Here is a 21,965-nt window from a genome sequence, read left to right on the forward strand (position 1 = left end):
TAGCTCAGAAAAACATTACGGTATTTCTTTTCCTGGTCTTATGTTCAGATGCTTCTAGACAGTTATTCCTAGGAGCTCTGCAGCGATCACATCACTATTTTTAAATCACCTCTCCAATTCCATAGGACACTTGTGCTGCCCAGCTGTGCAGCAGCATCGGGTGTTATCCTGACTGAATGAGAGGAGCTGGCAGGAGGCAACAACAACGGTGACCAGGGTGACTCCCCACCACAGAAATCTCATCCCACCGAACAATGCCCAAGAATAAAACAAGACAAGTGAAGTTTATGTCAAAGGAAGCTGCGACTGGCTGCAGCTGTCTAGCTGTATGTAGGTATCGGCATGGCTGGCAAATTTAAGTGCTTTTATCTGAAGCTGAAAAACACTACTTTTACAAAGTTCGGAATCACAGATAAGTCGTTATCTGGTTAGCTATTTCTTCCCTCAGCTTTTCAAATTTTTATTGTTTAAAAAGATATATTCCTGCTTTGCAAAATTTGTTTTTAATACTTGTTTTATCTACAAAACTGGAAACAACAGTTTCAGGGCATGTAATGCCTGTGAGTTGAAACAGACCAAGTCTCCTGGTCAGTTCAGTTCTTAAAGGGTGATATCGCAGATGTAATGTAGGATACTAAGTTGTACTGATGTGCTTGGAATTAAATCAAGCTTCAATATTTAAAAAAAAAAAACGGCCCTCGTATAATTCTAAATTTTGAGAGTAAAGGCATACTTTGATGTTCATACCGTAGCTTATCTACATTTCCTTCTACTTCATGAACATCCAAAAAAGTACTACTTAAACCTCACCAAGGAAATACATAGAATCATAGAATCTTCATGGTTGGAAAGGACCTTTGAGATCACCGAGTCCAACCATACACACACAAAAACCCCCCCCTACAATCTCTGCCACTAGAGCATGCCCTGAAGCGCCAAGTCTACACATTTCTTAAATACCTCTAGGGATGGTGACTCAACCACCTCCCTGGGCAGGCTGTTCCAGTGCCTCTGGTCCTGTCATTATTCACTTGGGAGAAGAGGCTAACACCCATCTCTCTACAACCTTCTTTTCAGGTAGTTGTAGAGGGCAATGAGGTCTCCCCTCAGCCTCCTCTTCTCCAAGTTAAACATGCCCAGTTGCCTCAGCCTTTCCTCATATTGCTTGGTCTCCAGACCCCTCACCAGCTTGGTAGAATAAGAAACATAGAATAAGGCTATCTCTAAGTATTTACAGACAATAATATCCTAGAATATAGTAATCATGAATACAACTGTATAAACAGATAGGCATCATGGTTTTGTTTTCCACTATGCAGTAAGGCACAGTGCAATGCATGAGACGTGGACTTTTGGAATTTAATGGTATCATGGTTTCTCCTAATAACAGCTTTGAATTGGCTTTGAGTCCAATCTTCCCACGTGTTGTTCATAAATATCCATATGTATAAACATACATGTACAAACATTGTTACTACAACAACTCCTAAAGGCTCCTGTGAAGCTTAATGACCAATATAACAAAAATCTGTACAAATAATAATAATATTTATCACTAGAGCTATTTTTATAAAAGGCCTTATAGTACTGAGGCTACAGTACTAGAAAGAATGTAAGACTGCAGAATGAGTAATTATTTCCTATGGTTCCCCAGTTTCCTTGAAAACTTGCCTGCATAGGAACTAAGAAATTCCTGCCACTTGCCCCCAAAACTACTCGCCTGACAAACATGGAAAAGGCAGGTTGGCAAAAACCACCACCACCCAACAAAAAACCCCTCCAAAAAACTGACTTCTACTTAGAAACATATTGTTACCGTAAATTTAAATTGCTTATGTTGCATTTATATTATGAAGGTCATTTTTCAAATCGTGACACCAGAGATTACAAATATTTTAGATAACTACAAACACTCACGACAAAAACAGAACACTCAACTGAAACAGCTTTTTGCTATGTGAGTAGTAATCCTTCCTCTCTAACTTCATTTGACCCATAAATACATGCAGAATGAGCATATTTTCTATAATGCGGCATTTTTTTCAAGCAAGTTTCGCTGAAAGTATTTACCATGAGATATTGCCTGGCAAGACAGACAGACTCAATTGTGCCCTGGAGGTAGACAGTGGATTTCTTCTGTGGGTTACTAGGGTCAGGGAAGTGGATCTGAGCACCGGTCCTCTGCATGATATGTTTGATGTTACTGCCATTTCGACCCATCATAAAGAGATGATGCTGTGCTGCAATGTCAAGTTGGGTGCTCACAGGGATTGCAGAGGCCAGGCTCCCAGCTAGGTGTTCTAAAAGCATGGCTGTTCCTTCCTGTGGGGAAACGCAAGAAACAGGTGAAACGGCACTCACAGGCATACAAAACAACATTTCAGGCTGTTTCCTTATTTGTCATACATTCCACATTCAAGATGTTTTGATTAAAAACCTGATTGATTTCTTACAGGTAACAGACTGACTAAACGCTACCTATTATTCCCATTTTATGGCCAAATGCAGCATTTAATTGCCCTTGTAGAAGGCAGTAAGACAATGCTGAATGGTTTGGTCCCAACAGACATTCTGTGCCCACGTACAGCAATAAGAAAGTCGACAGACATTTGTTTGGGTAGATATACTTGCAAAATTCGTCTTGCAATTTTGGCCTAAGATATTCTGACTGGCTTGAGATACACCCATCTGAGACCATATCAATCTGTCTCACTGCCAGCTGATAACAAGGAAACATTTTTATTTTATTAAGATAAATAGGCCCAAGGCAGTTCCTTTACTTGACCGTCAAATTCACATCTCCCAGTCCTGGTTTCGCAAGAACAGTTTTATTGACTCTCAGGGCAATTTTCAAGGTTATGCATTTGAGCACACATTGAAAAGATGAAAGCATGAAGAATTCATATTGGGGGGTGTGTGCATGTTTTTTGTGGTTGGTTTTCTTTTTGAGGGGGTAAAGGAAGATGTGGAGGGGGTTAATAAAAAGATAGGTAAGATTAGCACATATTCCAGAATTGCTGGAAACCCAAACAGGTGTGCAAGAGATGAAATTAAAAGCTTAGCATAAACAATGCTAAATCCTAAACTTAAAACTATTTTCTACGCATTTTTACACCTCACCTATAAAAGTTTAAAAAAACCCAAACGCTCAGGCTCCAAAAGTGATTATACAATAACAACACGTACTGATGAAGCAGGATATAAAATTAATATAGTTCTTAAGTATCTAAATTATTAATATATTTATGACATGCAGAAACCTACTTAAGACGACACATTACCTTCACAGCACTAGTGTTATTTTGTGACCCTCTGACAATGACTGTAGCACCATACATTCGAGAGCGTTGTTTAAAGGAAACTGAAATATTATACGTCTGACATATATGCTGAATTGTGGGAGAGTTAGGATCTGGGATTGGTTGGAGAATTCCAGCAATAGGCAATTCAAACATCAGTACCAGTGGAAGCAGCTCCTACAACAACATTGAAGAGCAAATATTGAAAAGCACGATCACAGCCACTGAAACTGCTACGGGTTTATTACTGAATCATAACATATTGGTCAGTGATGACTAAATTGACGTAATATGTCCTCTGTCCAGGGTTCATTGATAAAAAAATATTATCATATCTTCAGTTGGAAGGAGGCACTGATTTTTTCCAAGGACACGAGAATTATTTGTTTTGCATAGGCTTTTTTGTTTGTCCCCCCACCCCCCCAAATAGCAGGATCTTTTGCAACTATGCAGCAACAATAAAGCCAGGTAATTTCCCCGTACTTAGCCACGCAGACCTACAAACTGGTTAGTATTTGTAAAACTTCCTAGAGAAGTCTCTTTTCTGTCAGGGATTAATTGGAGCTCTGAAGTCAGCTACAAAGCTACGTAAACATCAGCTTCTTTCATTACTGCCGAGACCAAGTTTATGTAAGTGACATACCTGACTCCAACAACTGCGAAAGAGATTTCATAATTTATTATAATGTACATACAAATCAAAACTAGAAGGTAAAGACAGAAAAGTTCTAGGAGTGGAGAATGGAACTGAATTCCACCAACTTATTTGCACAAATCATTCATGAAAATGGTTAAAATTAAAAAGGCAGCAATTGCTTTTCCTAAGGCATAGATTCACACAGGATGCCTCAACTTCTACAGGCCAGCTGTGGAGAGTAAGTTAAGATGCAGTTTTAAGCACAGTATGGGATACTTTACATCTTGCTTATACTGTAGACTTTGTGTTCAAGGTCCACCTTGGGCTAGTTAAAAATTTGGCCAGAATGTGAATCACTGTTTTTATAATACCCTTTGCATTTTACTCATATGGATACTCACACTTCTTCCTATATTTCTGCTGTCATATGACAGAGCCAGACACACCTAGGGTTCTCAAAACTATGATTTCCCCCCCCACCCCCCTTCAGGTATTTTCAAGGGAACACTATACTCAAATAGACTATTACCCGAATTCTAACTCTTGCGGACTCCACTCCGGCTGGCTGTCCTGCAATAGACACCTAGAAGAGCAAGAATATAGAAAATATAACATCACATTTTCAAAGAAGGCATTGGAAAAGTTATTCAGATACCTGTGTTCCCTTTTTTAAAAAAAATAATTTAAAAAAATCAACACTTATTTCACACCTGGTGGCATCTTAAGTGTTCTCTAAACAGTGGCTAAAAACTCAAACCAGGTTAAAAAATAATCTATGAATATTACAGCATCCTAGGTTACATAGGCTTAAGCAACTAGCAAAAAATTGATATATCAAACAGTTGTTTGGACCAAATAATGGAATTACTACTGTACACATGTGCTCAATGCTAATATTCAACACCAGTAGGTTTTTCTGAACATTTTGAGATTACTGTATTTTGCTCAACAGCCACTAGGATGCACAAGAGGGAATTCTAAATCCAGTGATGAAAGACTTTAAAGTGAACATTCCAGTAATATTAGCATTACAAAAGATGTACAATACAGGTTCAATGACTTATTCTTATAAAATTGAACTTTTACAATAGGACATTCATTTTTGATAGCTATTCACCAAGTTTAGTTTTTCGACTAAGTTATACCATAAACCAAAAGCACGAAGAAATTAATCAATATGCTAAATAAAGCAGGTGTTGAACAGGAAAAAAAAATTGACAAAAGCAGTGCTTTTCATACTGCTTCTGTACCATTCACATTAAGTTGTTGACTTCTGTATGCTCAAAGTAATTTTAGTTTAAAAAAAAAAATTGAAGTGATTCATGAGCCATCACAAATTGTTTCCATCTGTTCTTTAAGATTTGCTAACTTAGGAAGTCCCGTGCTTTCTACATAGTGTAAATAGCAAAATCTATTTCCCTGAACACGAACTCACCATCCCCAAAAAACCCAAACTGACAAAAGAAATTTAGAAATGCTTTATACTCTCAGGAATTACAGCTAAATGAGTTAATATTAAACAATACTTACTTGATTGCTTTTCTCTGCTTGATTATTCCTATTTGAGTCTGGAAAATGGATATGGCATCCTGTTTCCTCCATCACCTTTTTAATATTATTGCCACCTTTACCTATCACATGAGAATGTTCTGTATGCGAAACATCCATCTTCAAGGTTACCCGATTGCTCTGGAAATCAAGCACCCATGATTAGATTTGTTCACAGCAGAACTTCAGTATTTTAAAGTAATGTAAATTGAAGAATCACATTCAAAATCGTATTTCCAAAGTATTTTTCGCCATGGCTTAACAGGCTTAACTTCTACTCAAGTAACATGTTTTTAATATGGATCACAGTTAGGTGCTAAACCATTCACATTTTCTTTCCAATAAGGAAATAACATGGAAATAGGTACCCCAAAGATGCATCTTCAAAAAACATCTAAGGCTTTTAAAACACACCCTAATTTTTATCAATTGTGACTTAAGAGTGCTATTGCAAGCCATTCTAATTTATTTTAATTCTGTGTTCTTTCAACTGTAGTTACACACCCCTCTCTAGTCTGAAAGGATCATATGATAGAGACTTTGGCAAATCAAAGCCATAGAAGCTAAAATAAGCGGTTTTTTCCTCCTTTAACATACTGATTTTTTCTAGTACATCAATTTTTAAAATACATAAATGCTGCCTACAGCTGTTCTTAAAAACTATATTGTTAACAGTCCATAATAACGTTGATAATAGCTGTTCAAAAAAATGGCGCTTGTCACTGGAGTGTTCCTTTTGTACATCTGTTTAGAGAATCCAAAAGCTGGCGTGCAGCTACGCAGAAGCCACACACACTGCCCCAAAAGATTTGCTATTGGATGAAAAAAAAATATCTGATGAACATACAAGACTCCAGCCAAAATCTTGATGTTTTAGAAATTCTGGTTCTAATGTTTCAGAGTACAAGAATGCAGTAACAGCTAAAAATAGCACTGCATAAATGCTCCTAAAATTGAATTTCAAACAGAAACAAAATTTTAGGTTCGCTGAAGTGGCTGCATAATCTATTGTTTGCAGTGAAGCCGTATTTCAGATTTTAAATTAAAAACCCCAATCCAATGAACAAACCATCTATGTTTTTAGCCATATGCCTGGAAATATTATTTCTATATATTTCAGATATGGAAAAAGTGTTTTAAGCAAGTATTTTCTTGTATCATGTTTAAATATTTGTGTATACTCCAAATATCAACATGCAGAAAGAACATATTGGAGGCTTTGCTTCAAAGCATCCATAAACACCTTCTGTTTAAATCAGCCCATTTAAAGGATCAATGTCACCATAAAATTAGGGGTTAAGGTGTCATTCTAAATAAGCTCTTTCTTACTTTTGTGTCCAAGACAGACATGATTTTCTCTTTCGCTTCTTTAACATTTTCCTTTTTTCCAGAGACTTTAATATGGGGGTCTATAAAAGAAATAAAGACTTGTAAGAAAAATACAGTAAAATATCTATCAAAACTTTCCCCACTGCTTAAGTAAATTTGAATCCGTTATTTATAGTTCAGCGATAAACTGTGCCACCAACCTTTGGGATTCAACTAAAAAACAAACGTGTTGTTCCATCCCTTTAGCCCCATGATTAGGATTACCAGATGAGTTTATTAAACACAACTTAAAATAAATGGAAATCAAATACCAAATGCACATCACAGATGTTGTCTGCAATGCAATTACGTAGCTAAGCCACCATGTCTTCTCAAACAAACATTAACAGAGGACAACTAAAAGCTTTCTGACAGCCTTACTCAAGCTTAACACAGACAACGTCTACGAAAAATCCCCAAACTCCAACCCACACCCATCATCGCTTCATTATATTTAATTAGTCTCTAGAGCTAGCCTTTGCAGTTTTAACCTGGCAATGAAGGTGCCTCCAACAGAGGTTTTCTGATGGAAGTTATCCAATCAAATTTAAATGACACTTCAGAGATTTGATTTAGTAAAGTGTTAAGTATATGAATTAATATTTGCTACTAAGCTACATACCTAGGAGGAACACCAGCTGATGGCAGATTTTGCCCATTGAGAGCTAACATATTGATTCTACATCACACTTGAGTTTATGCTACCATTTTCAGACCATTGTGCTGAGCTATGAGGTACAGTTCTGCATCCTGGAATACACACCTGGTCGGAAAGTACAGAACTGACTTTGGAACTAAATCAAGGAGCAATTACTCAAGAAAAAAAAAAGTGTGAAAATTATACATTAGCTAGTTTAGGAGCACCACCTGGTGTCCAGAAGCATGAAGTGCCACAATGCAAAATTACTGTCAAAACATTAAATAGAGGTTAAATTAAAACAACCAAAAAAACCCCCAACCGACAGCCAAATTTCTAAGTATTAGAAACCAGGATATGATTTTGCAGGTGATGCCTATTTCTCTTTCCCCAGGTCTTGAGTCCTCTGCCCTTTTGCAGTATAACAGTGCTTTTTCTCCTGTGATGGGATGAACTGTTCTCAAAAAAATAAATCTAAACCCTCTCCTGGCTAATGAATTAATCGAATTCATTATGCTAGACAGATACATAGACCTTAGGGTATGTAAGAGTATATATATTCTCAATGGCAGGAGCAAACAGAGCCGTAACACAACGTATCTGCCTTTCCCATCATCTCAATAATTGAAATCATTTCACTGCTCAAGAAATGCCAAATAATACAACTTTAGATTGTAAACCTGTTGTATTCAATTGAAAATTGAAACTGCTTAAAGCCATGCCTGGATACTCTTTTCCTTCCAACAACGAAAAGCCTCTAGTCTTTACCACTGGGAAGTTCTGAGCACATTCATCTGGGGATACAGAAACACTGAAGGAACACAGGAATCACTGCCAAGTTTCATGAAAGTCAAGAAAAATGCAGCATTTTGAGTTCTGAGAAACAGATATATTTCATTTTTAAAAATGGAAAAACTGTAGTTGCAAAAACACGGTATGCACATAGAATCTACAGAAGCTCCAAAAAATCTGCTGCTTCAGCCTTTTCACAATGGAGCAAAGTGAAAAAAAAAAATCCCACCAAAACAGTCTTAAGGGCAATTTTTCTTTTCTTTTTTTAAGTTGACAGTAAGCCATGTGGTTCTAATGTGTTTAAGCTGTGAATGATATTTGAAGTGGATGTCGCAGGCAGAAATTCCCAGAAGCAGATTCTAGCACACTGTGTGTGCTCCGAGTGCTCTTTAGAGGCAACCAGCAAAAACACAAGACCAGACCACCCCCACTTTGGGGCTGATTTTCACATATTTGTAAACATTTAGTTTAATACACATTTGGTCACAAGTATGAAAAATATCTGAAATCAAGCCTGGCATCCTATTAATACCAAAGATAAGTACTGCTACTCCGTAATACTATTTGTTTAGCCATGGGTGAAAGTACATTTTAGAATACCTATTTTTTCCATTTCTCATCTCAGCTGGACTCTTTTTGTTGATACTGACAGCTTCAGCAAAAAAATTCTGTATTTCTACATTCAACCTTTCTTTGTTCTTTTTAGAAGGGGAAAAAAACCCAAAAACAAAAGGAAAGAAGAATCCACAAAGCAAAAGAATTCACTGATGCCAGTGACAATTCTAAAATATGCTATGAAATCTTTCAAAATTGGTCTTAAGTACCCTCTCCTTGTTTGACTTCTCAATGACACAGTGGTTGGTAATGGATATGAAGCAACTTGTTTTTAAGTTAACAAAATTCTTCCTTTGAGAATTCTTCCTTTGCTCACTTTCCTTCAAGGAAGCACAATCTAAATACGACATCTACACCAAAATCTTGCAGGAGAAGAGTTACTTGCAACTAACAGAGGTTGAAAGTCCCTTGAAATGAGGTAGGAAAAGCAACAGGCACCCAAATAATACTGAATCAAGGAACAAAGAGAGAAATTCAGGAATTACTTAAAAATTCAGAGAAGCAATTAGATCATATAATCTGATTTTCTGTATATTACAGACCCTCATGTTTCTTAATTATACTTCTCTATGGAATCAGTTAGCTTATTTGCATCGCAGTTGCTCTGGAAAATGGAGAAATGTGGAAAATTGTTTGCTCTAATGGTTCATCAGTTTCTGCCTCCCAGATTTGTGCCTGATTGTGATGCTTAGGCTCACTGGGTCTTGTTCTACCTTTCCCCCTGCCACCGACATTAAAGAACCCTTAGTCTTCAGCAGGGTCTTCCAGTGAAGGTCCATATACGACAATCAAATCACCTATCATTATAACACCTCTTTTTCTGAGCCCAACCCTAAATACTCTAATTTGACCAATCATTAAGAAAAATGAGCTAGAGAAGCTGCCTGGTTTTTTTTCCTGGCTAAATTATTTCTTTTCAAATTAAAGAACTTTCTGTTTCTGTTTTGTAACACTATGCCACAGACAGATTTACCAGAAGATAATCAAAAGGCAAACGCTTCTCCCAAACTTCTTGGAAGCCCAGCACAGACCAGGCTGCATTTGACCTCAAACGACTGTCTGCACAATAGAGAAAACCTGTCACTAATGGAATCAGCATTTACCTCCAGTTCCAGCTTTCTGGTTAATCTCAACTATTTTGTGGAAAAGGCTGAAACTGCATAGTATCTGACAATTGTTTTCAGGATTTCTATCCAAGTAGGAATGAAATGACCACGTAAGGTCTTTGTGCATCAATACAAGGAAGTAATTAAAACAGTTGACATAAGCTTTCTAAATGTTTTCTGAAGCTGTTGCCACCAATATGGAGCCAAATACATTAAAAATGGTTCCAGAAATTTTTTTACTTCTTGGCACCACAAACTGAGGGTGTTCAGTACTTGTGTATGACAAGTGACGTCTGTTTGCTATTGTATTTACACCAGACTAGGCTGACCATAGAATTTTTCCCTATCATCTGTTTTCCTGGTGCAACTATTTATTCCATGGATTTACAGTTACATTTTTTAATGTAGAAAAAAATTTACTACCTTGCCTTAGTACTAAGACAAAAAGTTATGTTGGCTAAAGCTCTACACTTAACATTTGAAATACCTTCAAGGTGGGACTGTAGCAACGCATTCTCAACAGACAAAGTCCAAAACAAGATAAATGTCACTCTTAAAAGCCTGAAGAGCATTGTCAGGCATAAAGGTACAGCAGGTGTAATGTATGTATAGTACCGTTGGTACAGACAAGCATAAAATCACCCTCCAGTCCGTATCTAGGCTGAGCCGACTGACCACAGCGCCTGCACACAGCCTTACCTGGAGCCAGGCCACCCATTGAACAAGGCCAACTGATTCCAACAGAAATGGCTCTTGCTGAGACTGAGGCCGTAACAACGCCAGTTTTGTCCAGGTGGCAACTGGATCAGATCACCAAGATGTTACGCCATACTCCATCCCTGAGGAACACTGGGTTTGGTACCTATTTTTACTGGGAAAAAATCCCATTCGCCTGCTGCTTTTTTTTTTTTTTTTTTTTTTTTAGAAAGCTTTCGAACACAACTGGAAGTATACTTTAAATAAAACTAGAGCTAGGGCAAGGAACAGATGCTTACCATGAATGAAGAAATGAGACACCAAAGCTTTACAAACTATTTGCAAACACAGAACAAAGGCTTCAGAAGAAGTCTGCGTGCTAGAAGAGTATAAGGCTCTAATGCCCTTAATACAAGTGTAGTTTCAGAAACTGGGAGATTTTGACTCATAAGAAGTGACGTGATCAGTATCTTGCAAAATATACACACAAATGTATATGTATAGTAATCTATCTTTTAATCAATTTTGACGGGCAGTGTCTTTTTCCCTAATAATGAGAAAGATAAATTTAATTTTAACAGATTCTCCCCCCCGCCTTCTCAAGAATGGGGGAATATTTACACAAAATAGAAAGCTAAAGTTACACAACAGAAAATGCTGGAAATTTTTCTCAACAGTCTTCGTTTTGCCAGACTCCTGTCTTGAAGTGGCCTTTAATTGCTCCTATCCTCAAATTCCTCACTCCACACTTTGGCAGAGTTTCTACCTCCTCGGTCTTTGTCCACAGCTATACCAGCAACCCTCCAGCCTTTTGCTACTATTGTGTGCAGCGTTTCAGTAAACAAAATAAAATTCCTCCAAGCAAAAATACGTTTGTGCCAGGGCAAACGCATCTGCACTGTAACTTTTGTCAGGCAAGAAGTATTTCAAATAATTAGACATTTAACTGTGTAGAGCTCTCCTGCAAATCAGACGTTACATTTAATGTCTGGGCAAGCTCTTCAGACCACAGCTATGCATCTAGCTTGTTTACAGGATGAAGGGACTTTACTTAAGTTACAGAAATGCCACTAGTCTAAAAATAGCTAGACAACTGGGCAACACCAGGGCAGATGACAGTCATTCTTAATAAGTAGCTGCTTAGGATCTGAATAGCCCACGAGTATTACTGAACTTGAGCCATACAAGGCAAAACAAAGACAAAAGAGACGCAGCATTTTTAAGGACAAGTTATGGAAATATCTGCCTCAAAATTACTAGCAAAACCACACTAAGCTGTATGAGAAGTTAAAATAAAGAGAGAAAGCCAAATGAAGAGATCTAAGTTGGTATGTCCTCAACTGGAAGAGCAAGTACATTATTATTATTCACCCTTCAATGAAAAGAGGTCTATAAAACAAGTGAATTAATCAAAAAGGTGAAGTAGGACTCACTATTAGTATGGCAAAAGGGATAATTGAATTGAAACAATTTATTTAATGCTTTTAAATAAATTAGGAATTATTGTGTGTACAGTCATTGGAGTGGATATTCACTGAACAAACTAGATGGATTGATGATAGCCAAGATAGACTTGAAACAGGCTCAATCTATTCCCATGGAGAAGAAACATTAAGGCTAAAAGCATGCAGCAAATACTCATGATTAAGGGCATATGCAAAGTAACTCATTTGAGTAAGAAAGGAAATTTGTCACTTGGGCACTTCTTGCTGTTGGCTTATCAGTTTAAAAGAATTCGCACCCTCTCTCCAATGCACCTCAGTGCACTTACTGCACCTCTCAGCATCCAAACCACAGGAGGAAAAAAAAAAAAATAGTCACGCATTAAGGCAGAATGCAATGGGCCACTGCCTACTGCAGACTCCTATATATCCTTGGACATATCCCTCAACGACACAGGGCTTTTTGGCTTGGGTTTGGTTTGTATTTTTTTTTTTTTTGGTAGTTTAAATTAGACTGCATCATCTATGAACTGGATTTCAACTAGCTAACTAGCCCAAAACACGGGCTGCAAGCAATTAGTAGTGTCTTCGGAGTAGACGTATCCCGAGGCTCTGGGCATTCTAGGGGATCTGTTTGTTGTGGACAAACAGCTGATTACGAAATGTCCTTGGGAAGAGCTAGAGCCACTGCCTATATGTGTGCACACATTTGAAAGACTCTGTCTTCTCAGAACTTTTTGACTCTTAGCTTTCCCCCTTACTGGCATCTAACCCCAAACCATCTTTCGAAGAACTTCTCTTCTACTGAGAATATGAAAAGGAACCTCAAACAGTTTACATGTAACCCTTCGCTCTTTTTACATTTTGCTTGCTATTACGTAGTCACCTGAGGAGCATTAAATATCAGAGCATTGCTTTTCAATCCTGCACTGTAACAACTGTATGATGGTGAAGCCTACTAGCCCCTCCTTACTTCTCTCCACCATTTATAAAATACATGTATACATACACATACATACACAGACACACATACACAGATATTCACGAAGCAGAGACTGAGTAAAACATTGACTTTACACACACAACAGAAGAAATGCTGTGCAACACCTGGTAGAGCAGAGAACAGAGTCTTGTTCCTCAAAGATTTCATAGTGTAGTTCAAAATAATTTTAAAACCTTTAACAGGCTACCTTAGGTAAAACGGCAACTTAAAGTGAGATACTGAGGTATCTGCTTGACGTAGCCTCAAAAATGAAAAGAAATGAAATGAGGTTTACTTCTACATCAAATCATAGCCGAATCCCACATTCGGGTCTCTTAGCAGCACTGAAACATCCCCGCAGAACACCAAAAATCAATGTTCGGAATGCCCAGAATTAAGTGAAAATTACCCCAAAACATCAGATAAACTTTAAAAAAAAAAGATTACCTGTACAACTTATTATTTTTGGAGAAATAAACTATTGATGACTGGATTTCGGACCCAGTGACAGAGGAAAAGAAGTTGAAAAGACTTCTCTTAAAGCATAAGCAAAGAGGCAAGACAAGGAAGAGGTAACAGAACATATAGCAATTTAAATAGAAAAGTGACCGGATTTGAAGGGAGAAGGGGAAGGCCAAGGTGGAGAAGAAGAAAACCTGGAAAGAAGAAACAAGAATGAATTAATTGTAATCTCCCAGAGTCTCCATTTCAGTTACACAATTTCAGTTTCTTACCACCATAATTAGCTTAAATTCATTATTTTGCTTTTTCTAAAAAAGGTCATTAGAGACATTTTATAAATGCATCCAGACACTAAAAGGCACATGCCATGCTGCAATTCTGCTACTTCTTGGGCATTTGCTCTTCAGCCTTTAGCCTAAGCAGCCACCCAGAGCAAGGCAATCTCTCAGCAGGACACGAAGTCTGTTAAGTCTGATTTTTTTCAGCATGGAACCAATGAATTCACAGTTCATTACTTAAATGTCTGTTGCCATTGTACCTCAAAGCACAAACACAGAACCACAAAGCCTGGGAAAGAAAATAAGAAATAAAGGGAAGGAAAAAGCTACAGTGTTATAAGATCAACTTAATAGAGGTCTTAAAAAACCCAACATTCCTATCAAAAATAACACCATTATATCTTCACTGCGCACAGACTCATATTCAAGGTTACAATTTCGATGCATAAGCCTCAAGATAATTTTAGTTCCTTACACACACATTTGCAAAAGAGTCATCGTGGCTGTGTTTTGCTAAATAAAAAGCATCATAACATCTGACTCACGACCCTAAATGCACGCCTCAGGCTCAACCTCCTTTGCAAATTCTCCCACATCCAAATCCAACTACGCTTACTTTGCATCTGCATGCTTCCCCATTACTGCTTTGCCTTTTAATGTCTTACTGCTTTCACTGACTGCGTTTCACTGTGTGAGTCAATTTTTACACAGCCATTGGAAAGTATTAATTGTGTGGTTGGAACAGGAGGGTGCAGCTAGTCTTCAGCAGAGACTACTGTGCTAGATAGACCTGAGCGAACAGGACAAACAGAACTGTCCCCTTGAGAACCGGTATGAAATGAAATGTTCTCAGAAAGACGGAAACAGCTGGTTCTTGATAGGACACCAGACACCCGGTGACTAAAGCCAAAGACAGCTAAACATAGTATTTTTGGTTACAATTACAAATACTCTATTACTTTCTCTGCTTTAGTATCACGCTTCTACAGAGTGAAATGGATTCTGCCCAGAAAGGTTTCCCTTTTTTCCTGAATTACTGTATTTTTAGAGGTTCTTATTTCAACAGTGTGCCTGATGAACATGGCAAACAGGTTTTTTGTTTTGTCTGGGGACTTTTGTTTCTGTTTTGTTTTGTGTTTTTTGGGTTTTTTTTAAATGAAGAGAAAAATGAAAAGTCCAATAAAGAAACATCTGTACAATCTTCTTGAGAGCTAACCAAATAGCAAGAGCTACATGCAGTACATGAAAATGATTCTTACTTCAAGTTACAGTGAGGCACAGTCAGATCATGCATTGTGAGTGTATTTGCCTTTCAGAGGGTACTTCAGAGCTGCCCACCCCAACCCAAACATAGGGGGTATAAATGCACGACAACAAGCACTTAATCAGCTGCCAAGTAAAGATCTGAAGGGCAATGGACACAGTGCAAAGATGTAACACCCCACAGAGGAGCAGAGCCCCCCAGTGAGGAGATCCCCACGAGCAAACAGCCTCTGCAAGAGCTGGAGACCACAGGCAGGTCCCGATGAGCCAATCCTGGGGGCACAGCAACAGGTAGCTCAGAAGCTGGAAGAGGAGGGCTGTGAGCCAAGGCAAAACACACACGGGTGCCTGCTGAGGCCAGAAGTCCAACAGCAGGAAGAGCTGCAATCAGGGAATATGAATGGTTATATATCACCAACCGGCAGATGGTAGAGAGATGTTTCTGGCCACTGCATTATCAACAATAACATTTCAGCAAATATTGCAAACACCAAGCAGAAAAAGCCCCATTAGATGGTTTTACTATTTGCATTATAGTGAACTATTTTTAGAGATTGAGTTTAGACTCTAACAGACCTTTCATTACTCATTTTGAACATACATTATTTACAGTACCTGTGTATTTAGGAGAGTAATTGGCTTATTGCTCACAAATCTTCGTACATGACATACCTGCATCAGCTACCTGGGTGTGTTGGCACTCAGATGGACATGGCATAATAAGGACTCACAGCCGCACAACACCGGGGTTTTCTTACAGTGCTGACAACCCAGTAAAACTCCAGTCTAACAGCCCACAGTCTAATACTGATTTAATGCCTTAGTAGTCTCTTATGAAAGAGAACTCAAGTGCAAGCAGATCACCTTCATGGCCTATCTTGTCTTTTCATCTACCAAATAAAAATAACATTGCTTACAATAGATAAATAGTACAGAAGAAAAACCTCCTTAACTCTTTTTTGAAGCCATAAAGGCGGCAGTCATTTTCTTTTTGATACAGAAAGTTAGATCATTCATTGTCACATAGATTACATTTCTACATTTTGGGTTCGAAATTTAGATGTTAGTGTTAGATATCAATACATATTTTGAAGTCATGATAATATACAGTGCATAAAATGTGACTCAAAATTGCTACGACCTATCAACTAGTTTCTACCATTCATTGACAAGATTTATTTATTTATAATTTTTGTTTTACAGCCAGCATGGCAGTGTAATAGCTTTTTCCATGCATCACTGCTGTGCCAGCTGTAATCTCCAGGAAGAAAAAGCAAATAGACAGATACGGGAAGAAGTGTTTCCATCTTTCTTCTAAATCCATTTGTGATGCACTTAAAAAAAAAAGTTATTCATCTAGTGGAAATTACTTATGACTTCTGAAAACTTCAGGATGCTTTTATACAAGCTATTTTTTTATGTGAATACTGAATTACAGATTTTAATCATAAAATAATCTACCATTTCTTGGCTTTGAGCACAATAATATTCATTTGGCACTGTAAGAGTTGCATATCTTACACTAAAAGGTTATTTTTATTCACAGATATGAAATTATTTTCTGCAGAATGACAGGCAGTTTGCACCTGATCTGGAAAGTGAACCTTCATCTCCTGAAGACCACTGACCAACTTAAAAGCTTCTGCTTTTCTTTTCAGAGAGGGGTTCATAGCAAGTAAACGTGATTCTACCCACATTATTCTCTGCATGAGTAATTTTGTGATATGCTTAAAAAAAAAAACCACAACGTGAAAGATGTCAAGTGTTGCCTTTTAAATCAGGAAATCACCCCTGAGCTGTTCTCAGGTTAATTTTCTCTGCATCTTTTCTGTCCATCTCTCTCCAGTGGTAGACCAATAGCAAAAATCACGTCTAGAAGAATTAATGGCCTGTTGAGCATCTGTGCCACAAGAATTTCAGCAGACATTCCGATAAATTGCTTTTTTGGTGCCCCAAGATAGAGTTTAAGTAGAAGGATGGGGACCACAGAGCAGAAGACCATGTCAGTCCCTAGTTTACATGTAAATGCAGTATGGAGTGCATTGCAAGGTATCCACTAATGGCTACAACCTCCTAAAAATCCAAAAACAATACGTCAGCTAATTCCAGTTTTCGCTGAAAGATCATGACAAATTTGTATTCAAGTAATTTAATTATGATAAGAGTTTATATTACTACATTCCAGAGCTTGAAATTTCAGTTTTTACTACAGTTACTGCCAAGCACTGTCACTGGATGTCAAGCCCCTTGATAATTCCCTTCATATTACAACTGTGTTTGTATCTTGGCTCTCCCTTATCTGCCTGAGTGTAAGCAAATTTACAGCAAGTACAGCAAGCCCTAATCAAAACTAGAAAAGCCCCAAACTTCGTTCCTACTCTTCTTACAGGAATGAACGCAGTTCAAATCACTCTACTGTAAATTTACTTCAAGTACCATGTCCACCTGCTGGCTGCTTAGAATTTGTTTCCTTAAATCATCCAGAAATGTGACCAGAAACATATTGTGTTTTTCTCTGAGCTGATACAAACACATGATTTTATATTTTGGTGTAGAAGCAGCATTCATTGCTGTGGGCACACAGACCCCAAGCACAGAAGAATGGACAAGCTAGCCACAAACAAGATGAAAGGCTCAAGCAAACATGACCTTCTTTAAAAGCTTTCTCAGTTGTCACCTACGCTGCATGCAAAGGGGGAAGAATTAATTGATCCGGCTCGTTTCTGAAATGGTAGCAATTTGGAGGCTCGTTTAAATAACTCCAGTAAATGAAGCATTTGCTGGCAGCTGCTGGCACAAGGGATGCTGTGGATTTGTGCGTGTCTAACTGCTCCGATCGGAGGGAATCAACATGAACTCCCGCGGCCAAGTTTTGAACGGCCTGGGACAGTCTTTCTGTTCGTTTATTTATTGCAAAACAGGGAGGACTCATCTCTGCTTGGGTCAGCTCCTCCAGAAACAAAAGACATAAATGAACTTGTGATCTAAACAAAACGGTTCTTTAATTTTTAAAGTACACAATTATAAGGTTTGGGGATTTTTTTCCTTCAGAATACGAGAAGCAGTATGCACTGACAGTTTCTCATTTACAGAGAAAGTTAACAAAAAGCAGATGTAGCTCATAATACAGCAACTGCAATACATGCTGTAATTAATCTGGAATTCCAAACAATAAACACAATGTCAGCAAGAGACTTGCTTTAAATCTTTAAGTCAATTACGTATTGATTGCCTTAGCAACACATTACAGAAAAAAATTTTGTGTTTACAAAGTTGTGTTAAGATAAGCAATAGTTAAAAAATCTGCAGCAGGTAGCCTGTAGGTTAATTAGGAAGCTTAGCAGCACTACCTAATGTGCATACTCGGAAAACTATTAAAACTACAAAGATTCTTTTCCTCAATGTATTCACAAGCCAAACATCATCAACACAGAAAGCAGCTGAACTTTTCCAGCTTTATATCTCAGCCCAAGGAGAGCAGCCACTCATGGAAGAGAGACTGGATATTTTGTGTGCGTGCATGTATTTCAGATTGCAAAATATGCAAATATTTTCAGTCTTGGCAAATTATAGAAAAACTAGGCTAGAAAATAGCCTAGTTGGTGTGTGTATGGTTGGACTCGGTGATCTCAAAGGTCCTTTCCAACCATGAAGATTCTATGATTCTATAGTGAGGGATATGAAAGTTGGGCCTTCAGGTAGAGAATATGCCTGCTTAGAAAATGGGCAGCAGTGAGATGCTGAGAAACTCAGAAGTCATCTTTGTTTCGAGTTCCATATTCACAGTTTGAAGTAAAAAAGATTTCCAGTATTAGTTTTCCACTAATTGTTTCTCTATAGCAAAAAAAAAACCCAACAAGAAAACCAGCCCCTTTCCAGCATCTCCTACAAATCTGTCATGTCCCATCAAAATAAACCAGGATAATGCAGAGCAACAGCTGTGGACAAACAACATAAGACAGATGAAAATTGTCCCCACAGTTTAGCTGTCTAAATATTTGTGGGAGAAGACAAATTTTCCATTAAGTGTAGAAAAGTCACGAAGTCAAATTCTAGCTCATAAGCATAGCAAAAAGAGTAAAGAATTGATAATTCAATCAACAAAAATTTATGCCATAGTGAAAAAGTTGCCTTCAACTGATTTTACTATGACAAGTTTCAACCAGAATTAAACCAAGAATTTTTGCAAACACTTGTTTTTGGTTACTACTACTACCAGGTGTAAGAGTCACTCCAAAAGTTATTTGCAAGAACAGGACTTAGAAAACAAAGACACTGCTTGAGAAAAACTCAAAAATATCACTTGGCCCTCCTCATACGCTACCATGGCAGTTTAACTCCTGGATGTCACTGCAGGGCACAGGAGTATGTCAATATTTTAATTAGCAGCTATGATTTTACATACCTCACTGTCTAGATAAAACTGTAGCCTGCCCATACCAGAAAAAAAAAAAAGCTGTGATTAAGCCACTGGCAACTAAAGAAGGTCAGCAAGAGTGAGGAAAAAGTCCATTTTAATAGCAGGAAGTAGAGATTTGCAACATTTTCAGACCAAAACTCTTCAGTGGCATAAATACAAACCCTCTGTCTCCCAGAAGTCCCAATGAGGTTGGATGAGTACATCCAACCCTCTGGAGTCCCACCTCCTTTAGGAGAGGCGTGGGAGCTTTAAAAAGCAGACTCTCCGTCCTCTCACAGCAGTTTCAGCGCCAGCCCTTCCAACTCAGCGCAAGCCAGAGCTGCGGGTCCTACAGCTGCCTTCTCCTCTGCTTCTGCGGGTGGTGAAGCACAGACACGCAGAGCCCTCATATGCCTCTTTATAGCCACTCACTGAACTGCTCCAAACATCCGCTCTGTACCTGACCGGCTTTTCTCCACCGAGTAAGGCGGCAAAAGGCCAGGGGAGGCAGGGCTGAGCCGCTGCAAGTAACAGCCTTGGTTCAAAAGACACCACAAATCTGGGTGACCTGCCACCCACTAGCAAAACCGGCTGGGGACAGCACAATAACCACCCCTTGGTTTTAAACACCAAGGCACTAATGGCAGAATACTCATTGTGAAATATTACAACTTCACATGGTTGGGGCCGTGGCAAGAAAAGTGACAGGAACTTAACAAAAGCCAAAATATTCTGCAGTCTTACCGGCGAGGAACGGCCCCCCAGCAGCCACTCTCAGCCCAGCTCTCTGCTCCCCGCCAGCAGGTGAGAGCAGAACAGCCAAGGACACTGCTGGCACATACCAATTTAGGAACCTAAATTTAGGCACTCAAATCGAAGTTACCAGGCATTCATTTTCAGCTACTGCTGAAGTCACCAATGACTGTGGTTCAAGTTTTATTTACTAAAATAACAAAAGAGGAAGAAGCAAAAAAAAAAACAAAAAAAACCCCTGTCTGTCATTGGGGGTGAAGTTGATTGCCAAGAGGCTCTTACTTCTTGACAACTTCTTCCTTTGGGCTGCTTTGTTATTTACACAAAGGAGTAATTTTTTTAATATGACGACTCAGCTAATTAAAAGCACAATACGTTTTGTCATAAGCTCATATACCTTATTATCTCTTTTGTCCTGCATTTTCCCAGTAATTCATGCTACAAGTGGCCTTTTCTATAGTATTTTTGGGGGGGTTATTTTTCTTCTAAGCCCCTCACTCCAGAACAAACTCCATCTTCACTTACTTACATACAGAATCTAAAACTCTGCTCCCCTCCCCAGTGCATAGATGTCAGATGTGCGCTGTCATGGCTGTTCTACATGGATTCCATCTTGCAGCATCCTTCAGTAAGCATCTAAATCAGGATCCGCTCTTTCTAAAAAAGTCTCTGAAGTGAAGGACTGAAATACTCCAGGTGGTCATTTAAGCCATCTCTTGTGGCAGGATCTGGTATACCACAGCACTGTTGACAGTTATTTAATGTGTCCTGAAATATCACCACTGGTATGCAACTTATTACACTAATTATCTATCCTTGTCCTCCCTAAAATCCAAGGGAAGTCTCTATGACAGGAACGTTTGCTTTTAATCCTGCCCTAAGTAGACACTGATAACAATCACCATTTTCCTATTCCCTCATAGCCTTCATTGTTCTTTTCTTTATAGATAACATTACATTTTTTTTAAACTCTTCCTAATTCTTGTTTCAAAGCATCTCCTTTGCTTTCCCCTGGATTGTCTTCAAATTGTCCAAACTCTGAAGATCAGCACTGGCAACTGGTATGATTTCACTGGTGAAAACACAGCAGTACTAAGTTGCACGAAATAAGTATTTCTGTTATTTACAAACAATAAGCCTGAATATACATTCCCATTTGCTTTATTCTGGGATATAACATCACACTCCAGTTCCTGTTTAATCTGTGGTACATAATGACCTTTAAAACCCTTCCTTCAATACCATGCACCTGACCTTTCTTCTCCAAGCAGCCTGGGTTGAGTTACCATTATTGGGTTGTTCCTCATTTTGCATCATTTCTTCAATTTGTTTTGAGTGTGAACTACGTTCTGTGTCAACTTGATGCCGGTTGCAAATTTTATAAATACATATTATCCCATCAATTAATGACCAATGAAAACACTGCCCAGTACGAGAGAATACATCAAAATATCTAACAGAAGGAAAGATGCTACGTTTCTATCATTTTAAGGATGGGAAGTCACTGTATCTCCTTAGATTTCAGGCAAATCTCCTGCAAGCAGAAAACAATAAATACTACAACTAATGAGTCATGTTCAGTGTTTTTTTCCCCCCCTCCCAGAAAGTGTACGCTCATTCTGAAAGTTTGGTTATCTTTGAAGTGACCAAATATATATCTATAAGCAAATTGATTCATATTTGTGATT

At 38.3% G+C, this 21,965-nt stretch overlaps 1 protein-coding gene across 2 annotated transcripts in view; it reads right to left on the reverse strand.

Moving 5' to 3' along the window:
* The window catches only part of BICC1 (BicC family RNA binding protein 1), a 113,639-nt gene that overhangs the window by 22,230 nt on the left and 69,444 nt on the right, over nt 1–21,965 (reverse strand). Inside the window, exons 1-6 of one of the 2 annotated variants that reach the window (XM_074592037.1) lie at nt 13,570–13,601; nt 6,814–6,893; nt 5,467–5,625; nt 4,466–4,519; nt 3,282–3,476; nt 2,071–2,322 (exon numbers count right to left, since the gene is read on the reverse strand). In XM_074592037.1, coding sequence (XP_074448138.1) covers nt 2,071–2,322; nt 3,282–3,476; nt 4,466–4,519; nt 5,467–5,625; nt 6,814–6,834 — 681 coding nt within the window. In that variant the 5' untranslated portion in view covers nt 6,835–6,893; nt 13,570–13,601. Of the gene's footprint in view, nt 1–2,070; nt 2,323–3,281; nt 3,477–4,465; nt 4,520–5,466; nt 5,626–6,813; nt 6,894–13,569; nt 13,602–21,965 lie in introns of those variants that run through there. The other variant, XM_074592036.1, reaches the window with a different exon arrangement.

Source organism: Larus michahellis, chromosome 6, assembly GCF_964199755.1.
Source record: "Larus michahellis chromosome 6, bLarMic1.1, whole genome shotgun sequence".
In the NCBI taxonomy this organism is placed as follows: Eukaryota; Metazoa; Chordata; class Aves; order Charadriiformes; family Laridae; genus Larus; species Larus michahellis.